This window comes from Phalaenopsis equestris, unplaced genomic scaffold (genome assembly GCF_001263595.1).
Source record: "Phalaenopsis equestris unplaced genomic scaffold, ASM126359v1 Scaffold000761, whole genome shotgun sequence".
Classification (NCBI taxonomy): domain Eukaryota; kingdom Viridiplantae; phylum Streptophyta; class Magnoliopsida; order Asparagales; family Orchidaceae; genus Phalaenopsis; species Phalaenopsis equestris.
Window position 1 is genome coordinate 2,295,429 of NW_018165201.1, and position 13,189 is coordinate 2,308,617.

General features: G+C 36.0%; 1 protein-coding gene across 3 annotated transcripts in view; it reads left to right on the forward strand.

The window, feature by feature from the left end:
* The first annotated feature begins 396 nt into the window (after nt 1–396).
* The window catches only part of LOC110030847 (zinc finger CCCH domain-containing protein ZFN-like), a 42,789-nt gene continuing 29,996 nt past the window's right edge, over nt 397–13,189 (forward strand). For 2 of the 3 annotated variants that reach the window (XM_020733784.1, XM_020733782.1), the window contains exons 1-3: nt 397–436; nt 1,126–1,283; nt 3,171–3,227. In XM_020733784.1, coding sequence (XP_020589443.1) covers nt 1,131–1,283; nt 3,171–3,227 — 210 coding nt within the window. In that variant the 5' untranslated portion in view covers nt 397–436; nt 1,126–1,130. Of the gene's footprint in view, nt 437–1,125; nt 1,284–3,134; nt 3,228–13,189 lie in introns of those variants that run through there. The other variant, XM_020733785.1, reaches the window with a different exon arrangement.

The window sequence follows — 13,189 nt, forward strand, 5'->3', positions numbered from 1 at the left end:
AAAAAGCAATTAGAACTAAATGTGTTGAATTTTCTCATTATGTTTTTTTTTGGTTATTATTGTTTTTAGTTCGCGCGGTGAAAAGGGAAAAACGACTGGCTCTCATATGGCCGGCTCTTATTCCCTCACTCCTTTGTGGAGAGGAGAGCTCTCCTCTTTTCCTCTCTCTCTCTACCCACATTTTCCTCAGAACTGTCTCTCTCCTTCCTCCGCCTTCCTCTTCCTTCATCTCCTCCCTTTATTCTCTACAAGAAGGCGACAGGGATCCGCAGCGGCTGACGGCCGTCGGCGGCGGCTTCCGGCCAATGGACTTCGACGGCGGTGGTCGGCCATTGGACTTCGATGGCGGCGGAGGTGTCCAACTGCCACCCCAGAGGTCGGCGGCCTTAGCTGTGGCTGTCCCCCTCGGCCCCGCTCGCCACCCCTCTTGATGAAGGTCAGAGCTTCGCGCTCTAGGGTTATGTTCACGGTTCTATTATCCGCTTATCGTCGTACGGTCGATCGTTGCATTGCCGCATTATTTTTCCCGTTTTTTTTGTTGTTGTTAAAGCATGGGATGGCGGTGCCGTTGAAATAGGTGGAAATGATGGTTGGATTGTCGAGAGGATTTGGGCTGGGTTGTTGTTCCATATTGCATGCGGATTTCGGGAGTTGTAATTTTACTGGAAAATTTACGGACTTTGTTTTGGTTTCGAGCTTTGTGTAAAAGGTTTTTTCCTGGTTCTATTGTTCTCGTGCATCTTGTTCTGTAATCAAGCTTGATGATGGTGTCTGCTCGAGATCGACGTTCTTCGAAAAATACTCAACTTGTCGGCTGAGATGACTGGAATACTCAATTTTATTTGGGAGAATTTTTCTCTGAGATTTTTTTTTTGTTTTTCTTTTTGGTTTTGTTCCATTTTCGCCCTCACATGGCTCTGGGTTATTTTACTCAGTTATGGGCGATGTGATACTGATTGCATCCGCGCTTAATCAATATAATATAATTTTGTCCTTATTCTCCTATTCTGATTCATGCGATTGTCTTTATTCTCCCACACAACTATGGCTAGTTTCTGAAAAAGTTAACGTTTTGCATCTTAGCGCTGAGTTTCTATCTAACGCTCGCATCTGGTGCTGATGCAGAATCGATGTGGCAAATGAGTTTGAGAGTAGGAGAAACCATAGATCCCGGACCTTATCCAGAGCGTCCAGGAGAGGCAGACTGTGCTTATTATCTCAGGACTGGCCTTTGTAGATTTGGTATTACTTGCAGATTTAATCATCCCCCCAACAGGAAGCTGGTAAATTTTAAAGCTTTTTCAATAATTTCGTTGAAATAGTTTGCGTATCTGGTATTAATGGGGTTATTTCTTGCAATTTCATTAAACGTTTTTCATGTCATTTATTTTCTATTTCCTGAGTAAAATATTCTTGCAGCCGAGAGATATCTTTGATCCATTGATTTCACGCATTAACTTTTCGATTTATTTATGTATGTCTCCCTGCTTTGAGCAAAGAAAACTCTGGTGCATTTACATACATAAGGCCCAATTCCTATGTATTTACTTATCTAACACCTAAAGTTTTCACTTCTTACATTTATACTGCACAAATCTTTCATATCACGTAAAAATGCCACTATTTTAACTTTTAAAAAGTGAAAGAAACTATTCATGCATAGTTAAGGTGGCTTATATGCAAAATTTGAGGTTTAGTTGTTAGATATGTAAGTACATAAGAATTGAGTGGTTTTTATGTATATCTTTGACATCAATATGATGCATCTCAGCGCTGTCAAGAAATACATTACTAATCTTAGAGATTTGGCTTGCTTTTTTTATTAGTTGAAATGCATCTTTTGAGCTTTTGTGATTTCCGACTTTGTTGATTCCTTATATAGAGTTGGTTTTTCATTGCTTTGCTCTCATTGAATTGTTTTGCTAGCATTTACCCTTACTTTTATGCTGTTTTTATGCTGTTTTGCTTGTGATTGTATAAAGTTTAAAGAAATACATTCCACTTCATTCCTATGTATTTACATGTTTAACACATACAACAACATTAACAACTCCACCACCGCTAAGCTGCAAGTTTTATACACATACCACCTTGCCTATGCATGAAAAAGTGCATTTCACTTTTTAAAAGCTATAATAGTAAATTTTCTGAGGTGATATAAAAGGTTTGGCTGGCAGAAATGTAGAAGGCAAAAAAGTAAAAAGCTAAGTTTGGGGGTTAGATATGTATATAAATAGGAATTGGGAGCTATGTACGTAAATGCCTCAAGTCTTAAATTAGTTATGTTGCTTATGAACAATATTAATCCTTATCTAACTGGGGTTGCCGGTGTTATAGAAGTTTCCAGTATGACTGTTACCATTCTTGTGGAAGAGAAAGAACTTAGAATATTTATTTAGTAGTTATGGACATCTATTAAAAAAAAACAAATTGAGATTAAGAAAAGGCATTTTGATTATCTCAAAATAGAATGGCACTAAAAACTATCAGCTCATCCAGAGTGTGAACTGAATCATATCAAAGGTAAGGGCCACTCTTTTGTTATCTCATGCATTTAGTGGCCTCCAGGAAAAGCCAGCATATATTGTACGCCTCTATGCGGGGGAATACTGATGTATTTCATGCTTTATTTATGGTTTGTGCTTATATCCTTTTTTTTATTAAGTGAAATTGAGTTTCCATGTATGCATTTCATGCATTATTCATGGATATCTTTTTCGGGGCATTTACTTACATACCACACAATTCATATGTATTTACTTATCTAACACTTAAACATTCATATTTACAAGCATAGCCTCAAATCTTTAGCATCACATCAAAAATACCACCATCACTACCTTCTTAAAATTGAAGTACACTTTTTCATGCATAGGTTTATGACACCAAGGTGTTGTAAGTGTAATTATAAAACATTGGGTGTTAGATATGTAAATAAATGAGAATTGTTTAGTATATATGTAAATTTCCCTATCTTTTTTAATTATTAATTATGTGGAATATTTTACTGTAAGTATCTTGGTCTGTACATACCTAGTTTTTTTTGTCAACTTTTATATTTATTTGGGGCTATTTGAGTTTTTTTTATACTTATTTCAAATTTATGTATGAACTTTTATGACAAAGTTCTATAGTATTGATGGTCTTGATTAGGTCATGTTCAATGTCAGGCAGTGGCAAGGATGAAGGGAGGGTATCCTGAAAGAGTAGGGCAACCAGAATGCCAGGTATTTACAGTCCATGGCCTATCTCTTGTAATTTATGTTGACTTCTTTGACAAGGGCATTGATTATGGTTTATTATGTTCTTACATTTTCAGGCCTCTCATAGGCTAATTTATGTAAACAAAAAAAGGCAGGACTTGGCATGTGGCCTTGAATGCTTCTTATTATATTAATAAGGGGCATTCACATACATACCACATAATTCTTATGTATTTACATATCTATTACCTTAAATTTAATATTTACATTCATAACACTCAAATTAACATCAAATCAAAAATACATTTTTACTAACATTAAAAAGTCAAATGTATCTTTTTATGCATATGTTTATAGCACCAATGTGTTATAAATGTAAATATCATACTTTAGGTATTAAATATATAAATTCACAAGAATTGTGCGTTATGTATTTTAATTTTCCTATTACTAAATGTCCTTTAGAAAGTATAAATATACTTCTATACCAATGATGATAAATCATCTCTTTTTTTCTTGAGGAAAAAAAGTGTTCTTTATTATGAAAGCCATTCCTATCAAGGCTCCTCCACATTCTCTTTTTCTTATATGTTTTTTGTTGAAATATGTTGAACAATGAAACTCGGATGTAAAATACTACACCACAGAGCCTTGGGGATTCAACTTAGAGAAGCAGGATGCTTTCATGTTTGGGACATGTCAAGTAGATTTGAAAACTGAAAGTATTGTTAAAATTAAGCTAGAAGATTGATAAAGATTTAAATTCTCTATAATAAGAGTAGAAGATTAAAAATTAGCATATAAAAGAGATGGTAAGAGTAGTACCTCCTGTAGAAAAGGAAGTGAAAATTTCATTTGACATGATTTGGATAATTATAATAAAAGGTAGAAGATGTAATAATAAGGGTGGCAAAATTTATATGGAAGTATTGGGAAATAAGAAAATGTGATGATGTTAGAAGTTGTTGCTAGAAGTGCAACAATATTTGTTGAAAATAGCGTTGTCATCTTATGAAAAATATTAGACAGAAATGAACCAAGTAATCAAAATTTATCAAGGCGATCCCAACTAGGTAGACCATGGTCATTGATGATAAAAATGATAAGAGTATCAAGGGAAGCTTGAGGGAGAGAACCGTGTGAAACAGTTCAATCGATTTGTGCTGGAGGTGATCATAATAGAAATAAGGATTATGGAAGAGAGATGTTCGAGGAGCGGAAGTAATGTTGGGGAGAGAAAAAAAGGAAAGGAATGTGAGGTCCAGGGAAATTTAAACTAAAAAGACAATTCGGTTATAATTTTGTTTAGTTCTAAACTTGTTCATGTGTGATAGTCACTGAAACCACTTTGATATTTTTTAAGTGTTGCTATTTGTTTTATATCTCTATTTTTGGTATGTTACAATAGTGTCTACGAAGCACAAAAATTGTGTGAATGTTAAGTAGAAATGAACATATAGTGATCAAGAGAAAGCTCAAGAAGAAACTAAAGTGAAATTGGACTTGATATAACTTGATCCGGATCACAAAGATTATGACCAATCTATGTTCTTAATGTATTCGCACTCCCTTCTAAGTGTATGCTTAGTGTTGGGGAAGTATATGAGCATTTTCAAAAAATATTTAGAGGATTAAGAATTCGTACATTTTTTTTTTCTCTTTTTTGACATGTTGCTTGGGATGTCCAAGTGCCTATAAGGTGTCCAACATTGGCATGCACCATCTCAAATTCTTTTTATGACATGATGCTTGGAATGTCGAAGTACCTATAAGGTGTCCAATCTTAGCATGTACTTTCTCAAAGTTTTTATATTCTATATGTGTTAAATTAAAGAAATGGTATGACAAATGGATTGTTTTGTATGCCCAAACCTGCCAAGGTATGATTTGCAACATCTTCAGCCTATTATATGGGTTCCATTATTCTAATCTCCATTTTGAGAAGGTGTTTTCTGAGATGCACTATAATTCAAGATAAGTTTTTTAAGGGCTGATTATAAGCTTGGACATTCACCATAAAATATCAAATGGAGAGAGAGAGAGAGAGAACTATGTGATATCACACGTCCAAATTTTATTCTAAATTGTATTTGTTGCATCTTCTTGACTAGCATGTTCATTTAAAAGCATAACTTGGAAGTTCTAAAAACTTATGAGGTTTGAAAATTAATGTTTGGCTCTCTTGAGGGGGTTTTTTTTGTCTCGACTAGGATCAAATGTTTAGAAGATAAATTATATTTTAGATAAGACACTATTCGGATATTTCAATCTCATTTTGTAAGGACTTGGTCCCGGTTCTAAGTTCCCTATAGGCGCATCTTTTTATGAGTAATTAATTGTCTTAATAACTGGAGGAAACTTTCGGTTAAGGCTAGTCATTAGGTGCTAAATGCTTAGCATATAGTTGAAACACTTTAGTTTTATATTGATAAGTCTACTACTTTTTGCTTAGAATAGACGGTGAGAGGGATTGATGATGAACTAGATCAAGATTCCATGATGATTTCATCCTTGGTTATCATGGATCTTGCTCTGCTTTGTCATAGGAGGTAGTTGTTCCAACCTGATAAAAATATTTTTGCAAGCAGTCATGGGCTGTGTTGTTCAATGGGAATTGATAGATCTGGGATAAACTTCTATGACAAATTCTCAATGGAACTAGTCATCTTAACCTACAGTATATTTGGCTCAGCTAAACTATAGTTTTGATAGAATAATAATTTTTCACCTTTAAATTTTAGCATTTTATTATAAAATCATTTGTTTTGATTGTTATTTTATTCCTCTAAAATAAATATTTCTAACTAATGTTTTATGTTTTGTGGTCAAATTCTTTCATAAAAAAACTTACAATCTTTGCAAAAGAATTTTGTTTTTCAAATAAATGCTAGCATTGAAATTGTTTCAAGCATCAACTTAACATGTATTAAATTGTACTGGTTGGGGTTTATCCAAGGTTGCATCCATAATTGACTTGAGTGAAGATTGGATTATTTTTTTTTTTTCAAAAATTAAAAGATACCAAAATTAGGCCTTGGAAAGCATCAAAATAAACTTAACCTAGGTTGGGTAAGGCTTAATTAAAGGTGCACCGAAACTGAGAGGAATCTAAGTCAAATCAACTAAGCCTTGATTAAAAGTTATTTAGGATTGGCATGCAAACTTTAGGATATCTTTAATTGCCCAATATGATATCTTTGACCATTCTAAAAATAGCCACTTATTTCGCTTAATTAATCAAGTTACATCCTTATACAATTCCATTATGAACTCAAGGTTATATGTTATTTATGAAATGGGTTAATAGGTTAAAGGGTGTGATGGATAAATGCCATTATGGTAAAACAATTAACTTACAAAGTCATATATATTCATTTCCTCAATGCGGCAATAACCCATATGATACAACTAGCCTTTCCTATGCTCGTTACAATATCTATCATGGTTAAACAATTTCAACTATTAAATGCCCATATGGCTAATTGTCAATATAATATAGAATGCTTGACAAAATAAGGAAAACATAAGAGCATGTTACTTGCTATCTTCGGTGAGGCCTCATTGATAAACTAAGCAATCAACAATCATTATGCAATCATTCACAATATTCAAAACTCCTCCATTTTCCTTCTTTAGAACCACACCAACAATCCCATTTGATTAACAGGAGCCTGTTAGAGTACCATTATGAACTTCTTGAGCAAAGCTGAGTTCTCGGTATCCCCTGCAAGTGTTTAATACTGTACTCTTCAACACAATTATGCCTGTAATCCAAATCTAGGATGGGCTTAATTTTGTGTGGATGAGCGTAGGTGCGGCTTGATTTTGGTGACAATGACTTATGTATAGCTCCTATAGCATTTATGAACTAAGGTTATGCAGTTTCTCACCTGCTATATAACCCCTATAATATTTATGGAATGAGGTGTGGAGTTTTTCAATTAGATTTACCCTTATTGCAGATACCTTAAACTCCAAATGATAATAAAAAAAAAATCTAAGTAGACTTTGGATCTTGATTCATGTACTGTCAACGTACATAAATTATTTTGAAGATTCTAGTGAGGTTAGGTTGTGCCTTCGGTTGCTTGGTGTTGTCAAACTACTTTTGTGATGCCTAAAAGCATTGAAGAGGTTGTAGAAAGAAATGCCATGTGGCTCTTTCTCTTTGTGATTAGGGGTGTAAACGAGTCGAGCTTAAAGCTTGTTCGTGTTCGGCTTATAAAAATTTTTTATTGCGCGCGTTCGAATTGGCTCGTGAAAAGCCTGTTTGTGTTCGGTTCGATTTAAGCTTTTGAATTCGTTTATGTCCGACTCGTTTAATTACTGAACAAATCGACTCAAATTTGAATTTAACATTTTAATTTTTTAAAATGGTATGCACAGTATCAGACTACGAGCCACCATGCGCTGATGACTTCTTTCCTTTTCAATCTACTTTTATTGATTTAAATATCAAGCAGTAATTGTATACTCTTTATGTGGGACTAAAATTAGGCAGTGAGGTAAAATATTTGGAAGTGGCCGCCGCGTAACTTTATTTCATAAATTTATATACATATGATACCACCTATTTCTTCTTAGTTTATATGTGTGCCTATATATATATATATATATATAGGCACACACACACTCACACATACACTTGTACATTTTACCTTTTTCGAGTCATGTATGCCTTGTGAGTGGACTCTTAGTAGCTGCTCACTAAAACCTCTGTATCCTCTTTTTCATTAATGAAATTTCTATTTTGGCGGATGTCGGCGGGGAAAAGGGTGGATGGGTGGATTGGGGAAGGAGTCTCCCGTGAGAAGCTGTCAGTCACGAGAATCGAAATTTCATCGTCTGCTTCGAAAGAACGCTTTAATTTACATATAGATTTAAGTTTAAAATCAAATATGAAAATCAAACTGACCTCATATTTTTTATAGTTTAAATGAAAGAGCGCTTTACCTCAAATCCTGTATCTATCCTGAGGGATAAACACAAGACTTGAGGATAAGGCTCGATCAGATAAACTAAGATATATATGACGTCCGTTTGGTCTGCGAAACCGTTTCATTTGCCGACAAATTCCCATATTTAATATAAAAAAATAAATAAGGTTTATTTTAAGCTGGGTTCGGAAATGCTCCCTATAAGGGCAAGCCCCTATAGTTAATTACATCTTAAATGACCGAAATCACTTAAGAATACTCTCAATAAAAATTAGGAAAAATTATCTTCAAGGACTTCAAAAGGATAGGACTTTTCAACGAAATTAGACAAAGAGATGTGCAAAAGGGAATGATTTAAAATTGGGACATTTATTAAAAGATCCAAAGGAGAAAGAACTAGGGGATGCCACAGATCCAGAGGAGATCCATGGTGGCTTCCCAGTCTATCCTATGGTTTGGCTTCAGTTTTGAGGAGGAATATTCAAGTTTTTTATCCTGCCAATTTTGTTTAATTAGGGCTTACATTCGTGTGAAACGCTCACACAAATAGCCTGGAAGATGTGAGGATTTAGGTCGTAAAGGACGACAACCTCAGAAAGAATCCTAAAACGAGTTAGGGTAGGGCTTAGATCGTACAACAGAGCCATATGAATACCTAACGAAAAAGATTCAGGATTTATGTTGCGCTAGGCGAACAACCTCGAAATCCTATTGATTGTTATTTTAAATTCTAGGAAAAGAATAGTTTTGCTGGGGAAGACATGTTCTGCTGTTGAAGATGGTCGTGCTGCCTACCGCGCTAACTCCAAGCTCCTTGTCGTGACGAGTTTAAGTTTTCTAAGGTGTCCAGTTATGATGTCAAATCAAACCACCCTATGGTACCCTAACGACCCTATCATAATAGTCCTCTAAACATCCTATATGGAAAGGAGGTATGCTTAAGACTATGTAATATAAAATGTGCAGTACAAGACAAACAATATAAAACACAATAAAAGAAACAATGTACATGCCATATATGACAGTAGCAAGTATAGTAGAAGGAACAATATAACATGCTATATAGAGTGGTGGCAAGTACAGTAAAAGGAACAATATAACATGTTTTACAGAACAGTAGCAGATATAAACAAGAATAGAATAACATGCTGTACATGGTAGTAGCAGGTATAAACAAGAATAGTATAACATGCTGGAATAACATTCTGTAAATGTAAAACGAACATGTACGCCCGTGGGATCCGTTATTTCTTAAATATAGCAAGCTGAAATGTATTGCAAAAAGCGAAGTCTGGAGGAAAAGCCATCCGGGAAATAAAAAAAAAAGTGTAACGACGACTCATGACCGGGTTTACTACAAAGAGATGAACAACAGGTAAGGCTCTCGGCCAGGGCAACAAAAAGAAAAGGGGGGAGCTATTAAAGCTCACGGCTAAAGAAACCCAAGGCCAAAAGAGGCTCACGGCTAAAGGCAGCAAGGGACAACTGCTAAAGCCCACGACCAAAGACAACCCAAGGCACAAGTAAGGCTCACGGCTAAAGCAACCCAAGCCTATTTCCGTCCTCTTTTGGAGTTTCGCGGTAAGGTTCACGGCTAAAGCAGCCCAAAGCACAAAAGAGGTTCACGACCAAGGCAAACCCAAACCGATCATGTGGAGATATTTGATATACATAAGAGAGTGAATGGGCAAACCCTCACTGTGGAGATATTTGATATACATAAGAGACTTCAGCACTTTAGATAAGCAAAGTAAAAGAGAGAATTAATAACATGTCACATTGCTTAACCAAATCTAAACTTCTAGCACTACACCACAAGATCATCACCAGAGGTTCGACAAGGCCATAACCGAGAGCCAGTAAAGCACCGAGAAAGTGAGGGGGAGGGAAATACACACCCTCAAGCTTTTAAATGTCATTTCCACATAACAAATGTATGAAGCGTAAGCTAGAACATGTTTAGGAATGAGGTAAATAGTAATCTCCCTATTCTAGCATGCCAACAGGGCTCGACAGAGAACAGGGACGAGCACACATAAAGCACAGGGGCTCGGTAAAGAGCAGGGCCGAACACAGACAACTCACAGGGGGAGAGGGAAGAAGGTACCTCTTTGAAGTAAAAAGAAGGTAACACATAAACTCTAAAAGCACTCCGGAACTTCATTTCCTCTCCCAACAGCAGGAGGAAACCGATTCAAGCACCAGAAGATCAAAGAAGTGAGTGAGAAAGAAAAAGAGCAGAGTTTTCTCCCTTAGAAAGATTTTCGGCCCCCTTGGAAGCTTCACAGAGGAGCTCTCATATACGCTAAGGGCAAAGGAGACGAATGATTAAGAAGATACGGTAGAGAGATCGAGAGATGCGGATGATTAGATCCTCGCAGAGGATACAATCCGCGGTAGAAGATAAAATACGAGGGATGGACGCCTACGTGATCTGTCCCGCGTGCGAGAGGCGAACGCGGGAACGAAGCCTCCTCAATGGCACGAAAGAGTGGGCCGAGCGACCGAACGAGCCATCCTAGGGCTAAGGCAGGCCCACGGGTTCGAAGGGATGAGGCGGGGAGGGGAAAGAAATTTAGGTTAAGGGTTTTAATATAGGTTATTAATTATAATAATAATAATAATAAAATATTATTTATTATTATGAAACACTTAAATAGGTATTTTCCCCAAGACGCGCCGTCGCAATAAAACGAACGTCCCCCTTAAGCAAAATCGACGTTCCGGACGCATGGACGCAATCCGTTTCGTCATCCGGAGTCGTCCGGGCAACCTCATCGCCGATCGGGCTAAAAACGCGTCGCGGTTTGAATTCTACGAAAATTTCGGTTCGAATTCGATTAAACAGGACGGTGAAGAGCGCAGCGGCGCCAAACCAACGAGTAGAGTCAATCTTAAAGCCGTCAATCCTGTAGGAATGCTTCCTGAGTTCCTTCGTAGTAGTCTTACCTGCTAGGCAATAGCGATCAAGACTACTACATGGAACGTCGAGTCAAGCAAAGAGAAGTCCAGAATTGCTAACGGGGAGGGCTTCTTCACTAGTTTTCTAAGAGTAATCAACAGAAAGGTCCTACAGCTAGATCCTAGACTACTAAGGAGGGGAAAACTACACCTCCACCGAAAGCGAGGTCAACAACGGAATATATATATATATATATATATATATATATTATTAAATGTGTTGTTGTGAGCAGGCGTGAATGGTGAGGCCCATGAGCTACGGGGTCATTTACATATCTAACAATAAAATTTGTATTTATATTAGGGGAATTTGCATACATATCAACAAATCTTATGTATTACATATATAAAACATAAAATTATGATTTTTATAATTCTATCATTCAAATAATTTTTAAAAATAATAAAATCTAGCTTTTTTTAAATACAATATACAAATAAATATAAATAAATTTAATAATTTAATTATTTCCAGCAAAAAAGAGCCAAACACGAACGGACAAGCATTTGTTTGTGTTCTGCTCGTTTATAAATCGAACTCAAAAAAATTGTTAGGATTTGGCTTTGTTTGCTTAACGAATGAATCAAACACGTGACAAGCTACACAAGCTGTTCGTGAACAACGAGCTTTTTTGCAGCCCTATCTGTGCTTGTCGAGGTTTCAAAAGTATTTATAATGTGTTTTGCAATGAAAAATTAGTAGACTCATACAATCGTGCCATCATTAGACCTTGTGGAAATGCTAAAGGAGTCACATGATTTTTTGTTGCCCATCACTTTATCATATCTAAAGGTTAAGTATTCTAAGGGTCCCAGTTGATGCATAAATGATCAAATTATCAATAATGTTTTCTAGGCACTGATCCAAACCAATATTATACCACAGGGCCCATCCCCAAAATTACTTGATGTCAATCCAATTGATCGTTCAGAATAGGCAGATTTCTGAGTTGAACCTAGCTAATTCCATGTTAATCTTATAGTCTTTGGTTGAGTTGTGATCTGATAAGCATACTAAGGCATACTTTCGGTTTTACCTTAAAATTACATAATGTAAAATTTAATTGATCATGTGTAATATCTATGAATTTCTGTTTGACCGCATTAATGTGAAGGCCTTAGTTTAATTATCATCTTGCTATTTATGTTAAGGCATTACTTAAAATTATGTGACGCAACAATTTTATCTAGTACAGTCAAGGACTTGGTTATGACAATTGATCTCCAATTGATATTGGTCCTAGAGAAGTCATTATTTCAATATTGAAGCAAAGGTATAACTTAAACATTATATGATATCCACCTGATTAAACAGTCATAATTGCCAAGGACTGAGTTGTGATCTTATCATGTCCCAGTTCATATGGTTGTCATAGTTGAGTCATCATCTCGATATTGATGCTAAGGCATAACACAATAAGGTATATGCTAAGGAATCAATGCATCTTAAGTGGATAAATACTTTTCACTGATATACATGCTTAAGGCATTGATACACCATTGGTAATAAATGCATCACATCTGGATATGAGCTGAGGTACTTTGTACCATTGGGTCCTTCTCTCTCTCTCTGTAAGTATGGTAAGACATTGGTGTTCCTTTAGTGAATAAATGCAGGATATTGATATGCATGCTAAGGCACCAGAGTTCTTTCAAGGAGAGAACTGCAATGCATCAATATTTGTTTGAAGGCATTGATTTGTCTTAATAGATATATGTGTTTATTAAAATGTGTGCTAAGATTCTTGTGTATGGTAAAAGGAAAGTGTATCTATATATTTGTATGTTCTAATGCCGTGTTGTCACCTATGGGGTACAAAAGCATGTCTTGCATCAAATATGCCATAAGCACCTGTGTACCCCATGATAAACATCAAATTTCACACCAAGTGTTTATTGAGACTCTTCTACTCTGTCACAGGTATAGGCATCCACCATATGGGGGTGGCATTATAATACCCAACATCAAGCCATGGGCTTCATTCCAACACACACATTACCCAAAACTTAAACTAATTATGCTTGAGGCGTCACCTCCATAGATTGATCTAAGTTTCACTCTCATAAAATTGAATCAATTATACCATG